At 45.3% G+C, this 18,700-nt stretch overlaps 1 protein-coding gene across 4 annotated transcripts in view; it reads left to right on the forward strand.

Moving 5' to 3' along the window:
• Positions 1–17,413: 17,413 nt before the first annotated feature.
• Positions 17,414–18,700, forward strand: part of DDHD1 (DDHD domain containing 1) — a 1,509,354-nt gene continuing 1,508,067 nt past the window's right edge. For 3 of the 4 annotated variants that reach the window (XM_069637585.1, XM_069637586.1, XM_069637589.1), the window contains exon 1: positions 17,414–18,341. In XM_069637585.1, coding sequence (XP_069493686.1) covers positions 17,618–18,341 — 724 coding nt within the window. In that variant the 5' untranslated portion in view covers positions 17,414–17,617. The remainder of the gene's footprint in view (positions 18,342–18,700) is intronic. The other variant, XM_069637587.1, reaches the window with a different exon arrangement.

The following is an 18,700-nucleotide window of genomic DNA, read 5'->3' on the forward strand; positions in this document are numbered from 1 at the left end:
TTATTTTTCCATTTATAAAACACGCTAAACCCATGGGCATCAAGGCGCTGTTAAATAAATCAGTTAATATGTGAAAAGCATTGAGGTCAAAGAAACATGGTATGAATTTGGTTTATAGGGATTCCCTCGCCAAAGCATCGACAACCTATATTTTATATGCAAAAGTGCAATCCCATCGAAACCAGTCCATCGACAATATACATGGACTGGGTTCAATGGAGATGCACTTTTACATGTAAAAAGTAGCATTTCCATGCATTTTTGTGTAACTTTAAAACATTACATGGCACTGTCCAGTGCTGAAATTTCAGCACTGGCCAGCCCCTTGTAACGTTTTAATTTTTTTTTTATTGGGGGGGTCCCCCCAAACCCCATGCCTACCCCCCCAACCCTAACCCAAGCCCCATCCCTAGCCCCAACCCTAACCCTAATGTAACCCTTAAACTAACCCAAGCCCCAACCCTAACCCTAATTTAACCCTTAAACTAACCCTAGCCCCAACCCCAAACCCAGCCCCAACACTAACCCTAACCCCAGCCCCAACCCTAACCCTAATTTAACCCTTAAACTATACCAAGCCCCAACCCTAACCCTAACCCCAGCCCTAACCCTAATTTAACCCTTAAACTAACCCAAGCCCCAACCCCAACCCTAACACTAACCCGAGCCCTAACCCTAATTTAACCCTTAAACTAACCCAAGCCCCAACCCCAACCCTAATACTTCCCATTACATGTCGATGGAACCATCACATTTTTTTCAATGAAATGGCCATTCGATGGAATGGTATTTCGATGACAAAAATTTGATGGTTTGACATTAGATGGAATGACCAAATACCATGAATTTAGGAATCAACAGACATTCTTGTTGACATATCCTGGCAAGGGAAGGAACAATGTTAGTCAGAGTTAGGTGAAAAGTAGAGTTTCTTGCGCTTTCCTAAAGGTCCAGTAACATTGTTCAGCCCGGAGAGTATTTGTATTTATTTGTATTTGTATTTATTGGTTTATAAAGCGCTCTACGCCAAAACGCTGCACAACTGAACAACTTAATACATGAAACATAAACAATATAATGGTAGAAGCAAATTACAATATGAATTAGTCAACAAACAGTAAGAAGAGCAATTAACTGAAGGGAATAGGGAGAGTAGTGCAGTAGGACTGGGTGGGAGGGGGAGGGGTGAGGAGGAGTAGGAGGAGGGAAGGGGAAAAGGTGAGAGTGGGTAGGAAGGGGAGGGAGATAATCAAGGGGAAAGATAAAGGAGGGAGGGGAGGCAGGAAGGGGAAGGGGTTTCAAGGAGGAGAGTGGAGAAGGAGAGATTTAAGGGAGGTGCGGAATGAGGAGAAGGTGGGGTTAGAGTGGATTGCAAGAGGTAGGGAGTTCCAGAGAGTGGGTGGGTGTTGGTTCCACTGCTTGGCAGCAAATGTTGGGAAGCTAGATCCTCCAGCTTTTGCCAGCCTTAATTTCAGCTGGGTGATACGGTGGGCGTACGCTGCTCTGGTCGGTCTGTCAGAGGAACATTTTGTAATTATTTGGGATGAGTAGGAAGGGGAAACTTTGGATAGGCATCTGTGTGGGATGGAATGAGTTTTGAAGATGATCCGCTCATGGATCGGGAGCCAGTCGGCAAGTTTTCTAGCTGCAGTGATATGATCTGATCGGCTTTGGGGATGTTGAGCGGAGCTCTAAGTGTGTTATTCTGAATAACCTGCATTTTTTGGATATTGCCGTCAATGGTCCCAGCGAAAAGGGTATTGCAGTAGTCGAGTCTAGATCCTATGGCGGCTCTGGCTATAGTCGTTGGTTAGCTTGGTCATATAGGCGACACTAGAGGCAATGGCGCTCACTTGTTGTGATAGTAATAGTGAAGCATCTAGATTGTGTTTTCACCACAGGGAGACTGCGATTACTATCTTGTCAATGTTGAAAGATGAATATTGGGGGCTTAATTTTTTTATTACCAAGGGTGTTCCCACTATGAGAAGCTATGTCTTCTCATCCTTTAGGCATAACCGGTGCGTGGCCATCCATGATTGGATGGTCGTTTAAACCGAATTTAGAGAGAAGGAATCTTCCTGGGGGAGCAGATCTGTGTTTCATCTGCACAGTTTGTATAAGATATGCCAATGGAATCCAGGAGGGGCGAATATTGGCTTTGTACATATCTTATACAAAGTTGGTGACACACAAGATCCTTGAGGGACGCCGCATGAGATGGGTACTGCTGGTGCGCTGACATTCTCTGCAAATATCCTCATGGATCTATTCCCTAGAAAGGATGCAATCCAGGCCGAGGCTTCTGAAGAGAAGTTGGCAGAGGTGGATAGGTGGTGACCTAGGATTTTGTGGTCAACCAGGTAGAAGGCAGCTGATAGATCTAGGAGAAGTAGCAGGGCAGGCTTGCCTTCGTCCCTAGTTTCACCAATCTGGATTTAAGGTTGATAAGAGCTGATTCGGTCCCATGGCCTGGGCCGGAAACCTGATTGGCGCATGCTCAAGATTTGGTTGATTTCACAGTGTCGCTGGATTTGTAGATAGGCTGCTCTGTCGAGGATTTTAATTAGGAAGGGGACAGTTGTGATTGGGCAGTAATTGGTAGGCATTGCAGGGTCTGGTGTGGGGTTTTTGATAAGGGGGAGAACCCATGCTTCTTTGAGGCTAGTAGGGATTATGCCAGTGGGAAAGGATGCACTGATGAAGGTGGTAATGAAGTGGGCTAGAATGTCTGTCTGAACAATCTTTTATGAGGTTCGCAGGACAAATTTCGATGTTACAGCGAGTGGGTTTTAGACCTTTAAGGATGGTTTTGACTTCTTCTTCTGAGATATTAGAAAAAAGGAACAAGAGAGGGTCAAGAAGGGTGTCAGTGGAAGCAGTAGGGGTTGTCCACGAGCCTAGTGAAGGTTGGATCAGGGCTTGTTTGGTGTCAATTTTCTTTTGAGGAGTTTCAGTTTTGGTGTGCATGGCGTTTTGGATCTGGAAGAACCATGTGGCATCTTTGGTTAAGGTGGCAGGAGGGATGTGGGAGTTTCTAATTCCCTGAGAATGGTGAAAATGTCACAGGTATTAGATTTGGCATTTGCAATACAGGTATTGTAGGTGGAGGATTTAGCGGAAATGATAGCTTTTTTGTAGAATTTGGAAGCTTCTGTGTACAGTAACTTACTGGCCTCAGAATGAGTTTTAGAATAGCTTAGAATAGTGTTGTCCTCTAGTTGTTGGATAATAAACTGCATTAGGGAGTAAAGATGTTGTTAATGGGTTCCCAGTTTGTGTTAACCAGTTCAACATCCCACCCCTGACACCAGTACTACAGATAAGATTTTGCCTTAAGTGTATTTTACTCCCAGTTTTTAGAATCAGGGAGTAAATCCAATTTCAAGAGAGTAAAAATTAGTTTCTTCGTTCGCAAGAGAGTAAAGAAAGTGTCTGACAACTATCCAATGTGTGTGTAAAATGTCAACTCTGTACGAAAACATTAGTGACAAAGAACTTGTTGATGTGTACTATCCAGCTTCATCTTCATTATACTTGGACACTAAAACTATGTTAAGAACTGCTAGAGATGCCAGCTAGTTACATCATAAATCAAGGCCCTAACTCTACCAGCATCGCTTCTCTGCCTCAAGGGCCTACTGTTGCTGCCTGGTACTACCCGCTTGACAGCCACTCCATGTTTTTGCCTCATCTGCCCTTCCCTTTGCTACTATATTTCCTCCTGTCTCTCACTTTCTGATGTTCTGCATCTCACCCTTAAGTGTTGCTATGCCAAGTTTTGAGGTATTTTGCTCTGTCACTCTGCCTCTCCCTTCTCTGCATTCTATTATTGCTGTTTCCCTCCTACATTGTGCTCTATTGGTTGATATAACTCCTCTTCCTCTCTCATGTCATTACTATGGCTATATCTGTTTTTCTTGTTCTCTGTTGTGGTTGCTACTCCTTTTGGTTATCTTTTTACACTGCCTCGTATGTTATAGGCCTGCCTTTGTCTAATCTGGAGTTTCTATTTCCAGCTCTCCCTGTCTGCTGTTGATCTGTGTTTTCTTATTTTACTTTCTCTATATGTCTCTTTTGCTCTGCTTCTATCCCTCATTCCTATTGTGTGTGTGTCCTGTTATTTACCTCTGTTTCCCTTCTCACTTTCTTTGTTGCTCTCTTATGTAGCTCTTTGGTCTCTTGCTTTCTGCTGCTCGAATTCCTGTTCTGGATTGTATAATATGTTCTGTTCTGGTGGCCTCTCCCCTCACCCCACTTTCTTCTCCTGTATTGCTTAGGTTCAGAGTTGTTTTTTCTCAAATGTTTGTCTTTTGACATAGCACCAGTGTCTACCTTCCCCTGGCCTTTCCCAGGCTTCTGTGATGAACCAGGAATGAGATGCGGACACAGGGGTCTCATGGTTTTGGCCATAAACCTTTATTGAGACCAAAAGTGGTTGGAAAATGCCTCTCTGTCCCAACTCTATATGATATTTCCCTACCTAAGCTAAAACTATGTGTCTGTCCAGTGTCAAGATTTCCAAAGCAAAATGTCCTGTGTTCAAAGTACTATTCTGGCCCTCACATTCTAAACATCAACTCTAAGATGAAAATGGAAATGTCTTTGGCCTTGAGAAGTATACATATGTTCAAAAAGGAAATGCGTAATTCCAATACAAAGGTTCCAGAGGGATATAGTTCACAGTTCCAGAGGATGGTTCCCTTCCGCTGGATTTCTGCTTTATACTATTAAGAATATCAGTTCCTTGAGTTTCTTTTGATCAACAACACAACTGGTAGGCAAAAAAACTTGGCTGTTAGTCTTAATCTTGGTAGGATACACAGTCCTTAGCTATCCCTGATGTATCTTTATCAGTATTTCCTTGTGTGATGTACTTTACACACTGTCCAACTTGACCTTGCCTGGTATACTCTCCTGCCAGGGTTTTTCTCATATCAATACACTTGCAACTTGAATCTGCCTGGTATACTCTCCTTCCAGGGCTTTTATAATATACACTTGCAACTTGAATCTGCCTGGTATATTCTCCTGCATGGGCTTTTCTCATATGAACATATTGCGCACACTTGCAAACTTGACAGTTTCTTATATTTATTCTGTTCTGTCTCTTTAAGAAACATTGCATCTCTTGTTCTTTCGCATATGTTTGATTTACTTTTATTTGCCTTCATTCGGGTTGCCGAAATGTACAGGTGTCCCTGCTTACCTTGGGTGGACTCACCGGCTCTCTATGGTATGCGTTGGTTCTCCGCTGTAAGCCTGTAGTGGCTCTTCAGTGTACCGCACCATCTTTCTGGGTTTGCTGCCTCTGTTCTGTGCCTTCTGTGCCCCTTGCGATTCCTGCTCGTCAGCTCTGGGTTTATCTGTGCACCTATTCTGGTGTCCTCGCAGCATACCATTTCCTGCAGTCTGCTCTCTTCGGCCTCTCCTGCAAGCCATATCACATCACTGACCTCGACCAGCCCAACAGTCCCTCAGTCAGCACAGAGATTCAAGACTTCTCCAGCTGGCTACACCCCCGTCAGCTGGTTCAGCGGTTTAAATGTCCAGGCATTAAGTATGCGATTGCAACAACTAGAATGCTGCTTGCGCTTATGGCCTTCATCTTCACTACTCGGTTCAGCTCACTCGTTACAGTACTTTCATATTCAGGGAGGGAAGTTCTTGATGACTTGTATACAGAGTATGGAGAAGTATTCTCAGTAGCCTTGAAAGGTGGGTGAGGGGAGTTATGGCAATATGCCATTAAGGCATGGAGAATGGAGGGGTATCCTCAAAAGAAAAAGGGGATACCATGTCTCGTCCGATTATGTCGTGCCACTCCCCTGAATGTTACCTCCCCCCATGTGATCCTCCCTTTTTTAGCCACCCCCAGGGTCAGGCTCAGGTAACAGATGCCATCCCATTGCCACAAGGGGAGAGGTCACCGCTGGGAAAGGAGCAATGACACCATCGGATTCATCACACTTCTGTTGACAGCTCAACAAAAGGTGGGAGAATGTCTTCCTTCCCCTTTCAGTGGCTTGGTAGGCAGTCCTGATGTACAAGGCATAAATTAGTTTTCAAAAATTGATTAGCAGAGTTTGCTAATTACATTTTTCTTGATTAGCAAACAAACCCATTTCATTAGCAATTTTGTACTAATGTTTTTAATGCCACCAGAAGATACTTGTACCCAAGATATAAAATGGGCAACAATACGCAGTTTTGTGTACCGTTGAAGTAAGACATTAGTGAGATAAGTCAGGCCTTGCAAATTCTTTCTGAAAAATGGTGCATGTCACCACAGACCCACTTTAGTTTGGCACATTGCTGCCACCGAGAGGCCAGCCATGCACAGTGAAACTTTTATCTGACATTTACTGCAAAGTAAAGCTTAAATAAAAGTTTCCAATATCCCCTGCAAATGTTAATGGCCCTTCTTAAAATCTACTCTAATATGCGAGTGGGTGAAAATACTTTGCGAGCCCTGGATGAGTGTCTGTTAAAAGGTTAGCTGCATGAATGGACACAAATAAATAGATATCATAAAAAGGCTCCTAAAAAAGTTTGGCCAGCTCTCTCTACTGCAGGTGCAAATATATAATGCAATCATAATCATAGAGCAAAGTGAGCTCTGGAGGCCAACTACAGTGTAGAGTTTTGCAGTAGGTCTGTAGAGGTACAGACTGGATGAAACTATTGCTCGCTACTTTACGTAAATATCAAGTTAGCTTTATGTATTCATTATTTAAAAGACTAAGCAGAGTGGATGGCATAGCAGGCAGAGAACTGGGCAAACTAGGCAAAATATTGTAGTTTCCAGCCATCTCACTTTCAGGGTAGCGGGTATAAGCCAACACGGCAAGATAGAATGTCAAGGAGTATGATAACCGCTCATGGTTTGAACACCAGTTGCAAGCTGTATGTAACTAGCAGGCGACAGGACTAGGTTTGCCATCAAAGCATTTGGCCGTTTGGTCATGTACATTTTCAAAAGGGTCCACTCGTCAATATGATACATCTTCCCCAACAAAATTAAATCCAGTTGGCACTGAGATTTACATACACTTCATTGTAAAGCATGGATACAATGCAGTGTTTTACAGTAGCAATACTGTAATTATGCATTATGTAACCTATTACATTTTTAGAAAAAAGGAATTGAAAGTGTCAGGAGTCAGGTTGCCCACGTAGTGTAGCCGAAGAATTCTTCTCCCTGATGTACCCCTCTGGCTTAAGTATGAACAAGAAACCAGAGCGGTCAATCAGATAAAAGAAAGGATGCCAATGGAGTCCCAGGTGCTGCGGAGGATGCCAGATGCCAGCTGAGAAGATACGGGCGAACCGGATGATGACACAACCGGTGTAGGCGCTGGACCTGTGTAATAACTTTATACAAATAAGATTGCTTGCCACAAATTATCTTTCGGCAAATGAGAATAACACTTACCTCTGTGGTGATCGGGATTCTTGAAACTAGAAGCTAGAGGGAATTACCTGAAAACTCCTCCCCAATCCAGCCCAAGGCTAGATTGAGGTGAAATCCCCAGGGGAAACCCCGAAGGGAAAAACCCCGTGAGGAGCTGCTAGAGAGCGTGGATTCCTGTAGCAGCTGGTGGAGTGGTGGAGGGGAAACACTAGTTGAGCTGAATTCCGGAATCTTGTCAAGGTGGTTTCTGATAGAGAAGAATAGAATCTAGATGAGTAAGATATCAAATGGAGTAAGTAAGTGGTAGGGAAAGAGAAAGGATCTTACCCTGAAAAGCCTATGTTCTACTGAGGAGTTCTAGTCAGTCGGAGGTAAGGTTGGTATTAGACCGGATGGTGACAGCCCAAGGAAAAGATTGTTCAGAGCCAGGTGAAAGGCTTGTGGCTCAAAGATACTGAAAGGCTGATATGGATAAAATAGAAACGTTAGATCAAGGAGGGAATCCTAGTAAGAGACTTGATGAACGAAAGTTTGATAGAAACAAAGACACTACCGGAGAGGACAGTCGGAAACACAGGTAGGTGAACTTCCGTTTATCCGCTGTGCTCGAGAAGACTTTGAATTCTGATGAGTCCAAGAAAACGGAAGGGTAAGAAGAAAAGAAGTTAGGTGAGAGAAGAATGATCCTCGGGGAGGTAGCTGCGGAATTACTTCAGGTAGGAAGTTTAGCGAAGGATAGCGAAAACTTACGATGCGCAGCGCGACTCTGAGTAGAGAAGCAACGCGTAGTGCAGAGGATCCTGTTGCCGGAAGTACCATTCCGGAAGCTTGGAGGCGGGGCTAGTCCCGCGGTGTGAGGAGTGAAAACAACTAGAGCGCGGCTTACCGTCTCCAGATCCTCCATATTGAAAGTCCCGATTTCGGGTTGAGCCATAGCTGTTCCCGGTATTGATTTCTCTAAGTGTGCGGCAGTTCGGTTACACAGAACAGTCGTAACAGTATGCCCCCTCTTAAAGTCATTATCCCCTGGTTTACCAGGATGTCTCTTGTGAAAACTCTTGATTAGTTTAGGAGCATGGATACTGGATTTTGATTCCCAAGTCCGGTCTGAAGGGGCGTAACCCTTCCAGTCTACCAAATACTGAAGTTTCCCACGGTGAAAGCGAGAGTCACATAACTCTGAAACTTCGTATTCCGCATCAGACTGGTGTAGAATAGGTGGTGGACGAGAAAAAACCATGGGATGGAAAATACTTCGAATGTCTTGCTTCAGCTGAGAAACGTGAAAAACTGGATGTATCCGAGTCCATGTCTTGGGTAACTTCAGCTTGAAGGCTGCGGCCCCTATGGCCGAGATCACCCGAAAAGGCCCCATGAATTTAGGAGAGAATTTGGAAGGCCTAAGGTGTCTGGGTAGAAAACGGGAAGATAACCAAACCAGATCTCCAGGTCGTATTACGGGTGCCTTAGATCTAAGGCGATCTGCCATCTTCTTTGTTCTTTCCTGAGTAGATTTAAGAGCCTGAGAGGCAACCTGTTGACCCCGATGTATCCCTTCCAAGAGAGACTTCACGTCTGGACATTTGTCATCCAAAGATCTTTTGTCCGGGAAAGAGGCAGGATGAAATCCATAAGAACAAAAGAAAGGAGAGGTCTTAATTGCTGAATGATACGCATTGTTATAGGCATATTCAGCGATTGGTAGTAGACTAAACCAGTTGTCGTGGGCTGCTGAGATGTAGCTTCGTAAGTATGCTTCCAAGGTCTGATTTAATCTCTCAGTTTGACCGTTGGTCTGTGGGTGATACCCTGAGCTCAAGGCCCGGGTGATACCCAAAATTTGACAGACCTGTTTCCAGTATTTTGATGTGTATTGAGAGCCTCTATCGGAGATGATAGTCTCAGGTAATCCATGAAGAGAAAAAATTCGGGAAATGAAAGTTCGTGCCATTTGAGCTGCCGAAGGGAGGCCAGAGAAGGGAAGAAAATGAGCCAGTTTGGTAAATGAATCAATTACAACCATTATAGTTGAACATCCTTCGGAAATGGGCAGATCCACAATAAAGTCTGTTGAAATGATTTCCCACGGTCGAGTGGGTATTGGCATTCTGACCAAAGTTCCAAAAGGTGAGTGTCTAGGACTCTTATTTTGCAGGCAGACCGGGCAAGATCTTACGTATGTTAAAATGTCTTTTCGCATTAACGGCCACCAAAAATATCGGGAGACTAATTCACGGGTGTTGGCATTACCTCTATGTCCTGCAGATTTAGAGTCGTGGCACATATTTAGAACTTCCTTCTGTAAGGCCTTGGTAGGTACAAAAACCTGTTTCCCATGGAAAAAACACCCTTCCTTTTTGGACAAGAAACTCAACTCTTTCTTAGTTAAGCTCTTCAAAATGGAGGGAACAGAGCTGTGTTCCAGGCGTTTTAAAAAATCCGTTGGTTTGTATTTCTTTTTGAGATTTAGAACACAGCGAGGAAAAATCGGTTCAGGTTTGACTGAAGATTGAAGAGTGATCTCTTTACGTGACAAGGCATCGGCTTGTAAATTACATCTCCCAGGTATAAATGAAAAGATTATTCTGAAAGGGGAGAAAAAGTGAGCCCATCTAGCCTGTCGGCTGTTGCATGTCTGAGCGTATTGGAGGATCCTTAGGTTTTGATGGTCTGTACGGACCTCTACAGGAAACTGAGCTCCCAACAGCAAATGTCTCCACTCCTCAAAAGCCCTCTTAATCGCCAATAACTCTTTCTCAAGAACGGTGTAGTTTAATTCTGCCGGAGAGAGAGTCTTCGATAGATATGCGATAGGGCGTTCTAAACCTTGGTCATCCTCTTGAAGGAGAACCGCTCCTAAGGCATATTGGGAAGCATCAGTTTCGAGAATGAAACGGCGAGATTGATCAGGAGTCATGAGAATGGGTGCCGAAGTAAATCTCTTCTTCAAAGTATCAAAAGCTTTTTGCGTCTTCTCATTCCAGACATACGGAACTCCTTTCTTTAGAAGGTTGGTTAAAGGCTGAGTAAGAGCCGAGAAGTTGGGGATAAACCGACGATAAAAATTAGAAAATCCAACAAAACGTTGAATTTCCTTGATTGATCGAGGGTTAGCCCAATTTTGAACTGCCATTATCTTGTCTGGATCCATTGCAATACCTTTTGCCGAAAGAATATAACCCAGGTAAGTCACCTGGGGCTGATGAAAAGAGCATTTTTCCAGATTGCAAAACAGGTGATTGTTCTGGAGTCGGTGTAAAACTTCTTGGACCTGGAACTGATGTTCAGAAATGTTTTTTGAAAAGATCAGAATATCGTCTAGATAAACGATAACAGAGTGTAATAGTAAATCCGAAAAAAGATGATCCATAAATCGCTGGAAAATAGCTGGGGCATTGGACAACCCGAATGGCATGACTTGGTATTGAAAATGACCGAAAGGGGTGCGAAAGGCGGTCTTCCATTCATCTCCTTTCTTGATCCTGATTAGATGGTAAGCTCCCTTTAAATCCAGTTTTGTATAAATGAGAGCTCCCTTAACAGCCTCTAAAATATCTGGAATCAAAGGCATCGGGTATCGGTCTGGAATGGTGATCTTGTTCAACCCTCTAAAGTCTATGCAGGGTCAGAGTTCCGAAGAATTCTTCTTGGGTACAAAGAATAATGAAGCCGCCGCTGGAGACGTAGATTCAGTTATAAGTCCATTCTTTAGATTTAGATCTAAGTATTCCCTTAGGGCAATCTTCTCAGACGAAGAGAGAATATACATCCTTCCGAAGGGTAACGGTTGGTCTGGAATAAGATCGATTACACAATCATCTCTGCGATGAGGGGGAAGCAAGGAATATTCTGAGGAGGAAAAAACATCCGAAAATGTATGATACTCCGCAGGAAGGCCAATGACAGACCCCACAATAGAGACCTGTCTGTCTTCCTCTGGTCTTGAATGAACAGTCCTGTTATCTTTCCCCAAACAATTATTGAGACAGAACTCTGATCCCAGGAAGAGAGAACCTGCCGTCCAATTTATGTAAGGATTATGCATTCGTAGCCAAGGTAATCCTAAAATGATAGGGTAATGAGCAGTTCGTATAACATCTAAGGTAATAACTTCCTCGTGAGTAAGAACTGACATGATTAAAGACCCGGTTTGGTTAATGATAGGTCCGGATGTTAAAGGGCTACCATCTACACTTTCAACAGGAATGGCTTCACCTTTATGAAACAAGGGTAGATGATGTTGTTTAGCCCAAATTTCATCAATGAAATTACCAGCAGCGCCACTGTCCACTAAAGCCGGAATCTCTGTCATCTTCTGATTGTCAAATGAGAGGGTAATATGTAATACAAACATTAGTGTGTGAGAATGCTGGTTACCTTGTAAGACTGGCATGTTTAAAGAGGAACCTAAAGAAACTTTAGAATCCCGGAACGCGGTTCCTCCTACGACCGGGAACTGGCGTTTCCCGATCGTCTCGGAGGAGTAATAGAATTTGAACCACAATACATGCACAATCCCTGAGTCCGTCTGCGTGATCTTTCCTCAGGAGATAAAGGTCCTCGACTAGCTGATCCTAACTGCATAGGTTCCTCATTAGTGTTTCCTCTGTGTGTTACAGGAGTAGAGGGATATGTACGAGTAGAGGGTTTCCCTTTACGTCTTTCACTGTTCCTCTCTTTTATCCTGTAGTCCACTTGCATTACTAAAGCGATGAATTCTGTTAATGACGTGGGACGTGGAACCCTAGATACCTCATCCTTGAGATCCTCAGACAGGCCTCTACGGAATAACGTAACCTGTGCATCATCCGACCAAGTAGATTCACTAGCAATCTGTTTAAATCTAGTAATATAAGTCAGAATGTCCAGATTTCCCTGTCTGAGGTCTAGAAGTTGTTCCTGGGCTGCTATCCGAATCTCCTGCCTACCGAACATAGATCTTATGCTATTGCAGAAGGCAGAATGAGAATCTAATATGGCATTATTGGTTGTGACCAAGGGAGTAGCCCAGGCTAGGGCCGGTCCCACCATCTGTGAAATCATATATCCTACCTTGTCACGATCAGTAGGGAAGAAGGCTGCCTTAAAGGCGAATTGTACTGAACAAGCATCAAGGAATTCCTTTATCTTATGTGGATTACCATCAAACTGACCCCCTGGTAAGGGACCAGGTGGAACTTCTGAGCAATGCGGAACCCTGCTAGTTGCTGCCTGTTGGGAAGCCAACTGGGCAGTTTGTTGCTGAGACTGATGCTGAGCCTGTCGAAGATTGGCGTTTTCTTGTTTCAGACTCTGTACCTCTGAAGTCAGAGATTGTACTGCAGCTATGAGCTGCTGAATTTGTTGATCCATCACAGAAGTCGTCTTTCTCAAATGCCGAAGATAAGAGAATTCTAGGTCAACTGGGCGTTGCTTACTGTAATAACTTTATACAAATAAGATTGCTTGCCACAAATTATCTTTCGGCAAATGAGAATAACACTTACCTCTGTGGTGATCGGGATTCTTGAAACTAGAAGCTAGAGGGAATTACCTGAAAACTCCTCCCCAATCCAGCCCAAGGCTAGATTGAGGTGAAATCCCCAGGGGAAACCCCGAAGGGAAAAACCCCGTGAGGAGCTGCTAGAGAGCGTGGATTCCTGTAGCAGCTGGTGGAGTGGTGGAGGGGAAACACTAGTTGAGCTGAATTCCGGAATCTTGTCAAGGTGGTTTCTGATAGAGAAGAATAGAATCTAGATGAGTAAGATATCAAATGGAGTAAGTAAGTGGTAGGGAAAGAGAAAGGATCTTACCCTGAAAAGCCTATGTTCTACTGAGGAGTTCTAGTCAGTCGGAGGTAAGGTTGGTATTAGACCGGATGGTGACAGCCCAAGGAAAAGATTGTTCAGAGCCAGGTGAAAGGCTTGTGGCTCAAAGATACTGAAAGGCTGATATGGATAAAATAGAAACGTTAGATCAAGGAGGGAATCCTAGTAAGAGACTTGATGAACGAAAGTTTGATAGAAACAAAGACACTACCGGAGAGGACAGTCGGAAACACAGGTAGGTGAACTTCCGTTTATCCGCTGTGCTCGAGAAGACTTTGAATTCTGATGAGTCCAAGAAAACGGAAGGGTAAGAAGAAAAGAAGTTAGGTGAGAGAAGAATGATCCTCGGGGAGGTAGCTGCGGAATTACTTCAGGTAGGAAGTTTAGCGAAGGATAGCGAAAACTTACGATGCGCAGCGCGACTCTGAGTAGAGAAGCAACGCGTAGTGCAGAGGATCCTGTTGCCGGAAGTACCATTCCGGAAGCTTGGAGGCGGGGCTAGTCCCGCGGTGTGAGGAGTGAAAACAACTAGAGCGCGGCTTACCGTCTCCAGATCCTCCATATTGAAAGTCCCGATTTCGGGTTGAGCCATAGCTGTTCCCGGTATTGATTTCTCTAAGTGTGCGGCAGTTCGGTTACACAGAACAGTCGTAACAACCTGCAAGTGAAGTGATCTTATTAACACAACACAAGTAGCAGGGTAACCTATGTGAAAACAGCGCCAATTGCCCAGACCAAGATAAAGACAATCACATAGGGGTTTCCCTGAATGCCGGTATACTCTATAATAATCACCAATCCTCCCTCCCCTTCTTGTACACTCTCAATGAAGGTCACAATGGATTACCGTAGTTTTCCTGTTTCTTTCTCCAGGACAGAATCCCTGCAGTGGGAAACAGGAAGGTCCAAAGTAGCAATCCAAAGGAGAAGAGGTCCAACCTATTTTGATGGCACGAGGACGCCTAACCAGCCACCTGACCTGACAGCACGAGGACGCCTTAGTACACACTGGAAGTCTCTAGTCCGTGTACTGAACAAACAAGAAGTCCCAAGTCCCAGTAGTTCAACAAGAATGACACACAATTCCAAAGTCCAGAAGCGATCCCACAATGTGAAGCAGCAGGCAGACGGGGTCCAAAAGCAGCCAAGGTAACGTAGTTCAAAAGGGGAAGGCACGAGGAAATCCGATAGCGGTCTGAGGTCAAAACACGAGTCAAGGCAAAACCAAAGTACAAAACATTCCAAAGAGCAGTTCCAAATCAGCGGGCCGGGTCGAAGAGCCAGGAAGTCTTGAAGTCCAAAGGGGAAGGGGAAAGGAAGGGGAAAAGGGCAACAGGGAACAAGGTACAGGAATAACAAGGTGCAAGGTACAAAGCGCCACTAATAACAATCAGAAGCACCGGGCAGAGTGAGGGAGGTGCTTATGAAGGGCAGGTCATGTGACAACGCTATGTATTGCTCGGCGTCGAGCGAGAGAGGAAAAGAGAGGACGCCAGCGTTGCCATGCCAACTTCCAGGCACCTGGCTGCAGAGTCCTTAAAGGGCTACGACCCCGTGTTTTGATCGTGCCGGTACGGCCACACATGACGGAAAGCCTTTTAAACAAAATAACTAACACATAATGATCTTTGATGATCTTTGGCAGACAGGATACAGTTAGCTTAATAGTATTATCCCAATTATTTCTGGTTTGCAATGATTTGAAAAATAAAATATGCGTAGCACTCCCACACATGCCTTTTGGCACATGAGTGAAGGGGATGATTACTGCTGCACTCTTTCTGCATTCGCCCCTTTGAACTTCCAGTGAACAGAGAAAAGAGGGTGGAGAGAGCTCTGAAGGCAAGAGAAGAATGCAGGGTGAGCTGTGCTTTCATTTAACAGGGTAACTTAAATAGCTAACTTTGCTATCCAAATGCCAATTTAATCAGCAAACCCACAGAATTGCATAGCAAATTGCTCCGTGACACTGTTTATTTTATGCCAGGTACTGCCTAGGATCCTAAACCCCTTTGGTTTGGCTTCTTTTGCTCGTGTCGCCGACCGCTTGAATATTTTTTAAATTTTTTTATTTTATTTGTGTTCGTTGTTTACAACCTTAACAAAAAGAACATAGAAGATCATACTAAAATACACAAGCACTATCTATTGAACCATAAATATGGTTTCTCTTGCTTGGGTCCCAGATCCCTTCGATATGGTATCTTCTTGTGCTTCGGCCCCAGACACCTTCAATGTACTTTCTCATGTTCGGTCCAAGACCACTTCAATGTGGTTTCTCGTATTTGGGCCCAGAACCCTTTAATGTGCTGTCTCATATTTTGGTTCCAGAACCCTACAAAATGCTTTCCCGTTTTCCAGACCCAGACCCATTCAATATGCCTTTTTGTGTTTGGGTCCCAGACCCCTTCATGGATCCAAGCAGCCCCTGTATCTTGTTGGGCTCCTGGTCTGTGGCGTTGGTCTCGGGCTTCTTCAAGTTTCCTGGCAGATTTTATTCACCTTTTTCTCTGCTTGCGCTGCCTCTGACGGCTCGGCCACACTTCCATGGAGCTCGGCTGCGCGTCTCTGGTCATCTGCATCACGTGGCATTCTCTCGCTTGTCGACTTCCTTCTCCTGCTTGTCTCAGTCTGCAGAGCAGGTAGGAGCGCTGGGTTCTCACCATCCACGTCCCGCTCGGCAGGATCTCTCCCAGTCATGCTGACTGCAGTGCTGGGACCTCATCCGCAGAGCCTCCAGGGAGGGAGTGATTAGTCTGTCAGTTCTTCTTACATCTTTAAGCTGCTGGAGGGCTGATGACTAGAGTGTTCAATACAGTTCTCAGAGCAGTTGTTCTGGGCTCCTGTTTCTTCTTTGTCAAAGTACTTTGGTAGAGATATAGAGTATTGTCAATTCTGTTCGCCCCCATCCCAGACTATAGACATTAGAGGATTGACATAAGTACATCGGGAAGTTGGTAGGAGTAGAGGAAGTAAGGGAGGGCGAGTGGTGGAAATACTGTGTTGGCCCATGATGTCCTCCCTGTATTCCAGAGGGATAATCCCTCCCCATGAGATCCAGCTACTGAGTACCACACCCAGAGGGACTATCGGGTAGCAGCCTCACCTACCTGGCCTCACGGAAAGGGTGTTCCCCTCGGGGAGAAGGGAAGACATCATAGGATTCGTCACAGAGCTTATTATTAGAGTAAAACAGTGGGATTATGCAGAAAATATACTAGCCATTGAAAAATGTAGACATTTGCAAGAATACTACTAACACCTTGTGAAAAACTAAAGCATCATCATCTTCTATATTTTAGTAGTTTTGTGCATAATATTGAGTTGATTAGAACATATTAGTTTGGGATTTTTGCTTAAAAGGGAAAAGCTCAGCTCGTATGATTGCTACTATTAAATGGTGGTTATTGATTGAAGGAAACTAATATGAAAATGAACATACACATTTTATAAACGATTCATTTCTTTATGTATGTATGTGTAATTGTAATATAGTTGCATAAGATGAATATATATATATATATATATATATATATATATATATATATATATATGAACGTGTCAATGCTTTTTAATAATATTGAGTAAAGTGTCACACTAAATAGAATTGTAAAAAAAATAACATGAAAAGAAACGTAGTGAACAGATATCATTTTATGTTATGCAGCTAAAACAGTACAAAAACAGCCCGGCTCGTTTTTTTACTCTATTGCATGCGTTTTTAGATAAGGATTGTGACAAAATCCCGTTGCTCGATTCTGTATCATCAAAGCGTGTGCTCAATTCTTAGCACTGGTGCAAATGATCGCCCCATGGGTGAATGGAAACGCTCTCACTTACTACATAATCCTGTTCACTTGAACGTGCCCAAAGGTAGTCTTGCCAAACTTGCTTCAGGTGCATGCTGGCAGGAGTGGGAGGTGACAGTTATCCGCACAGTATTCAGACATGATATATCACAAGGGTGGATGCAGGCTTAAGCGCTGGTTTCTTGGCAGTTTCCCCATCAGCAAATAATACTATATTTGTTGTTCTGTTACTTAAGCTAGATCCGGCAGACACGATTCAGAAAACGATGGCAAGGAACAGAGCATACGTAAAAAGTGGAAACCTTTTGGGCACAATTCCCGGGCGCTCGCTCGTGCAGGGCAACACGGCCACCATAGACAGTGCGTCCGGTGCGTGCGCACACACCCTGCGTGACAGGAGCGTGCCCACGCTCCGCCCGCAGACTTCCTAGTCCAGCTCGCCAGCACCGGTGAGACTGACAACTGAGGCCGTAAGGATATCCCCCCCACCACCCTCCCGCCGGAGCAGCAGCGGATGCTCCTGCAACCCTGCCCGCTGGCCTGGATGCGGGAGCGGGGTGAAGAAGGGCAGTGCGGCCGCTTGCAGTATGAGCTTTCTGCTGGGCCCGGAGCCCGGGGAAAAGAACGGGGACTGGAAGCCGGGAGAACGCGGCTACCCCTTCTCCGACTATGAGGAAGGAGAACATGCCATGGGCCGGCTCCGGGAGAGGCAGGGCGAGGAGAGGTCCCTGCCTCGCCATCACCACCACCCACACCCGCTGCATTACTGCCAGTACCCGATGTCCGCCGCCACCCATGCGCTGGAACTCTGCCTCGGCCAGCCGGCCTTTGACTTCGCCTCGGAGCCCTGCGGCTCGGGGGGTGCCGGGTACCTGCCCGTGGAGGTGGAGGAGGAGGATGATTCGGCGCTGGAGGAGGGCTGCACCCTGGCGCTGCCCGAGCGGAAGCGCACCCGCTCCAGCAGCTCCCGGCACCGCTACGAGATCGTGACAGAGTTGGGGCCCGAGGAGGTGAGGTGGTTCTACCGGGAAGAGAAGAAGACGTGGAAGCCGTTCATCGGCTACGACTCCCTGCGGATAGAGCTGGCTTACAGGCAGCTCTGCGAGCAGAGTCTAAAGGCGGCCCCCGAGCCCGAGGAAGGGGGCGCGCCGGTGGCCGCCGGGGACGAAGACGCGGAGACCCGGGACGGCGGCGGCCTCACGCTGGACGTAGTGGCCATAGACCTACTGAAGATCGAGCCGGTGTGTGTTCGCAGCGGCCTCTATGAGGTGGATGTGGCAGGAGGAGAGTGCTACCCGGTGTACTGGAACCGTAAGTACACACGCCCCACACACCGTGCAGCGGGTGCTGCCCTCGGATACGTGTTGAACTTGCGAGTGCGTGAGGTATTGGGGCATATAAAGTAGGCACCCCAGGTGCATGTCCGGCGTGAGCGATTCACCCTGACCCGTTATGTTTTCCCCCTCCTTTCTACATAAATAACTACAGATGGCAGAATACCAACTAATGTACCAAACTCGGCTAACTATTCGCACTTGGCAAGGGGTCTAGCCATTCTTTGAGAATCGGGTATTCTTGACCTGTCTGGCTGTTTTTATAGGCTGAGTAGTGTGGGCCCCCCTTCGCTCTTGTTCCTTGTACCCCGACTATGAAATAATATGACAAGCAGA

Source organism: Ambystoma mexicanum, chromosome 14 (genome assembly GCF_040938575.1).
Source record: "Ambystoma mexicanum isolate Mex_15411 chromosome 14, UKY_AmexF1_1, whole genome shotgun sequence".
Classification (NCBI taxonomy): domain Eukaryota; kingdom Metazoa; phylum Chordata; class Amphibia; order Caudata; family Ambystomatidae; genus Ambystoma; species Ambystoma mexicanum.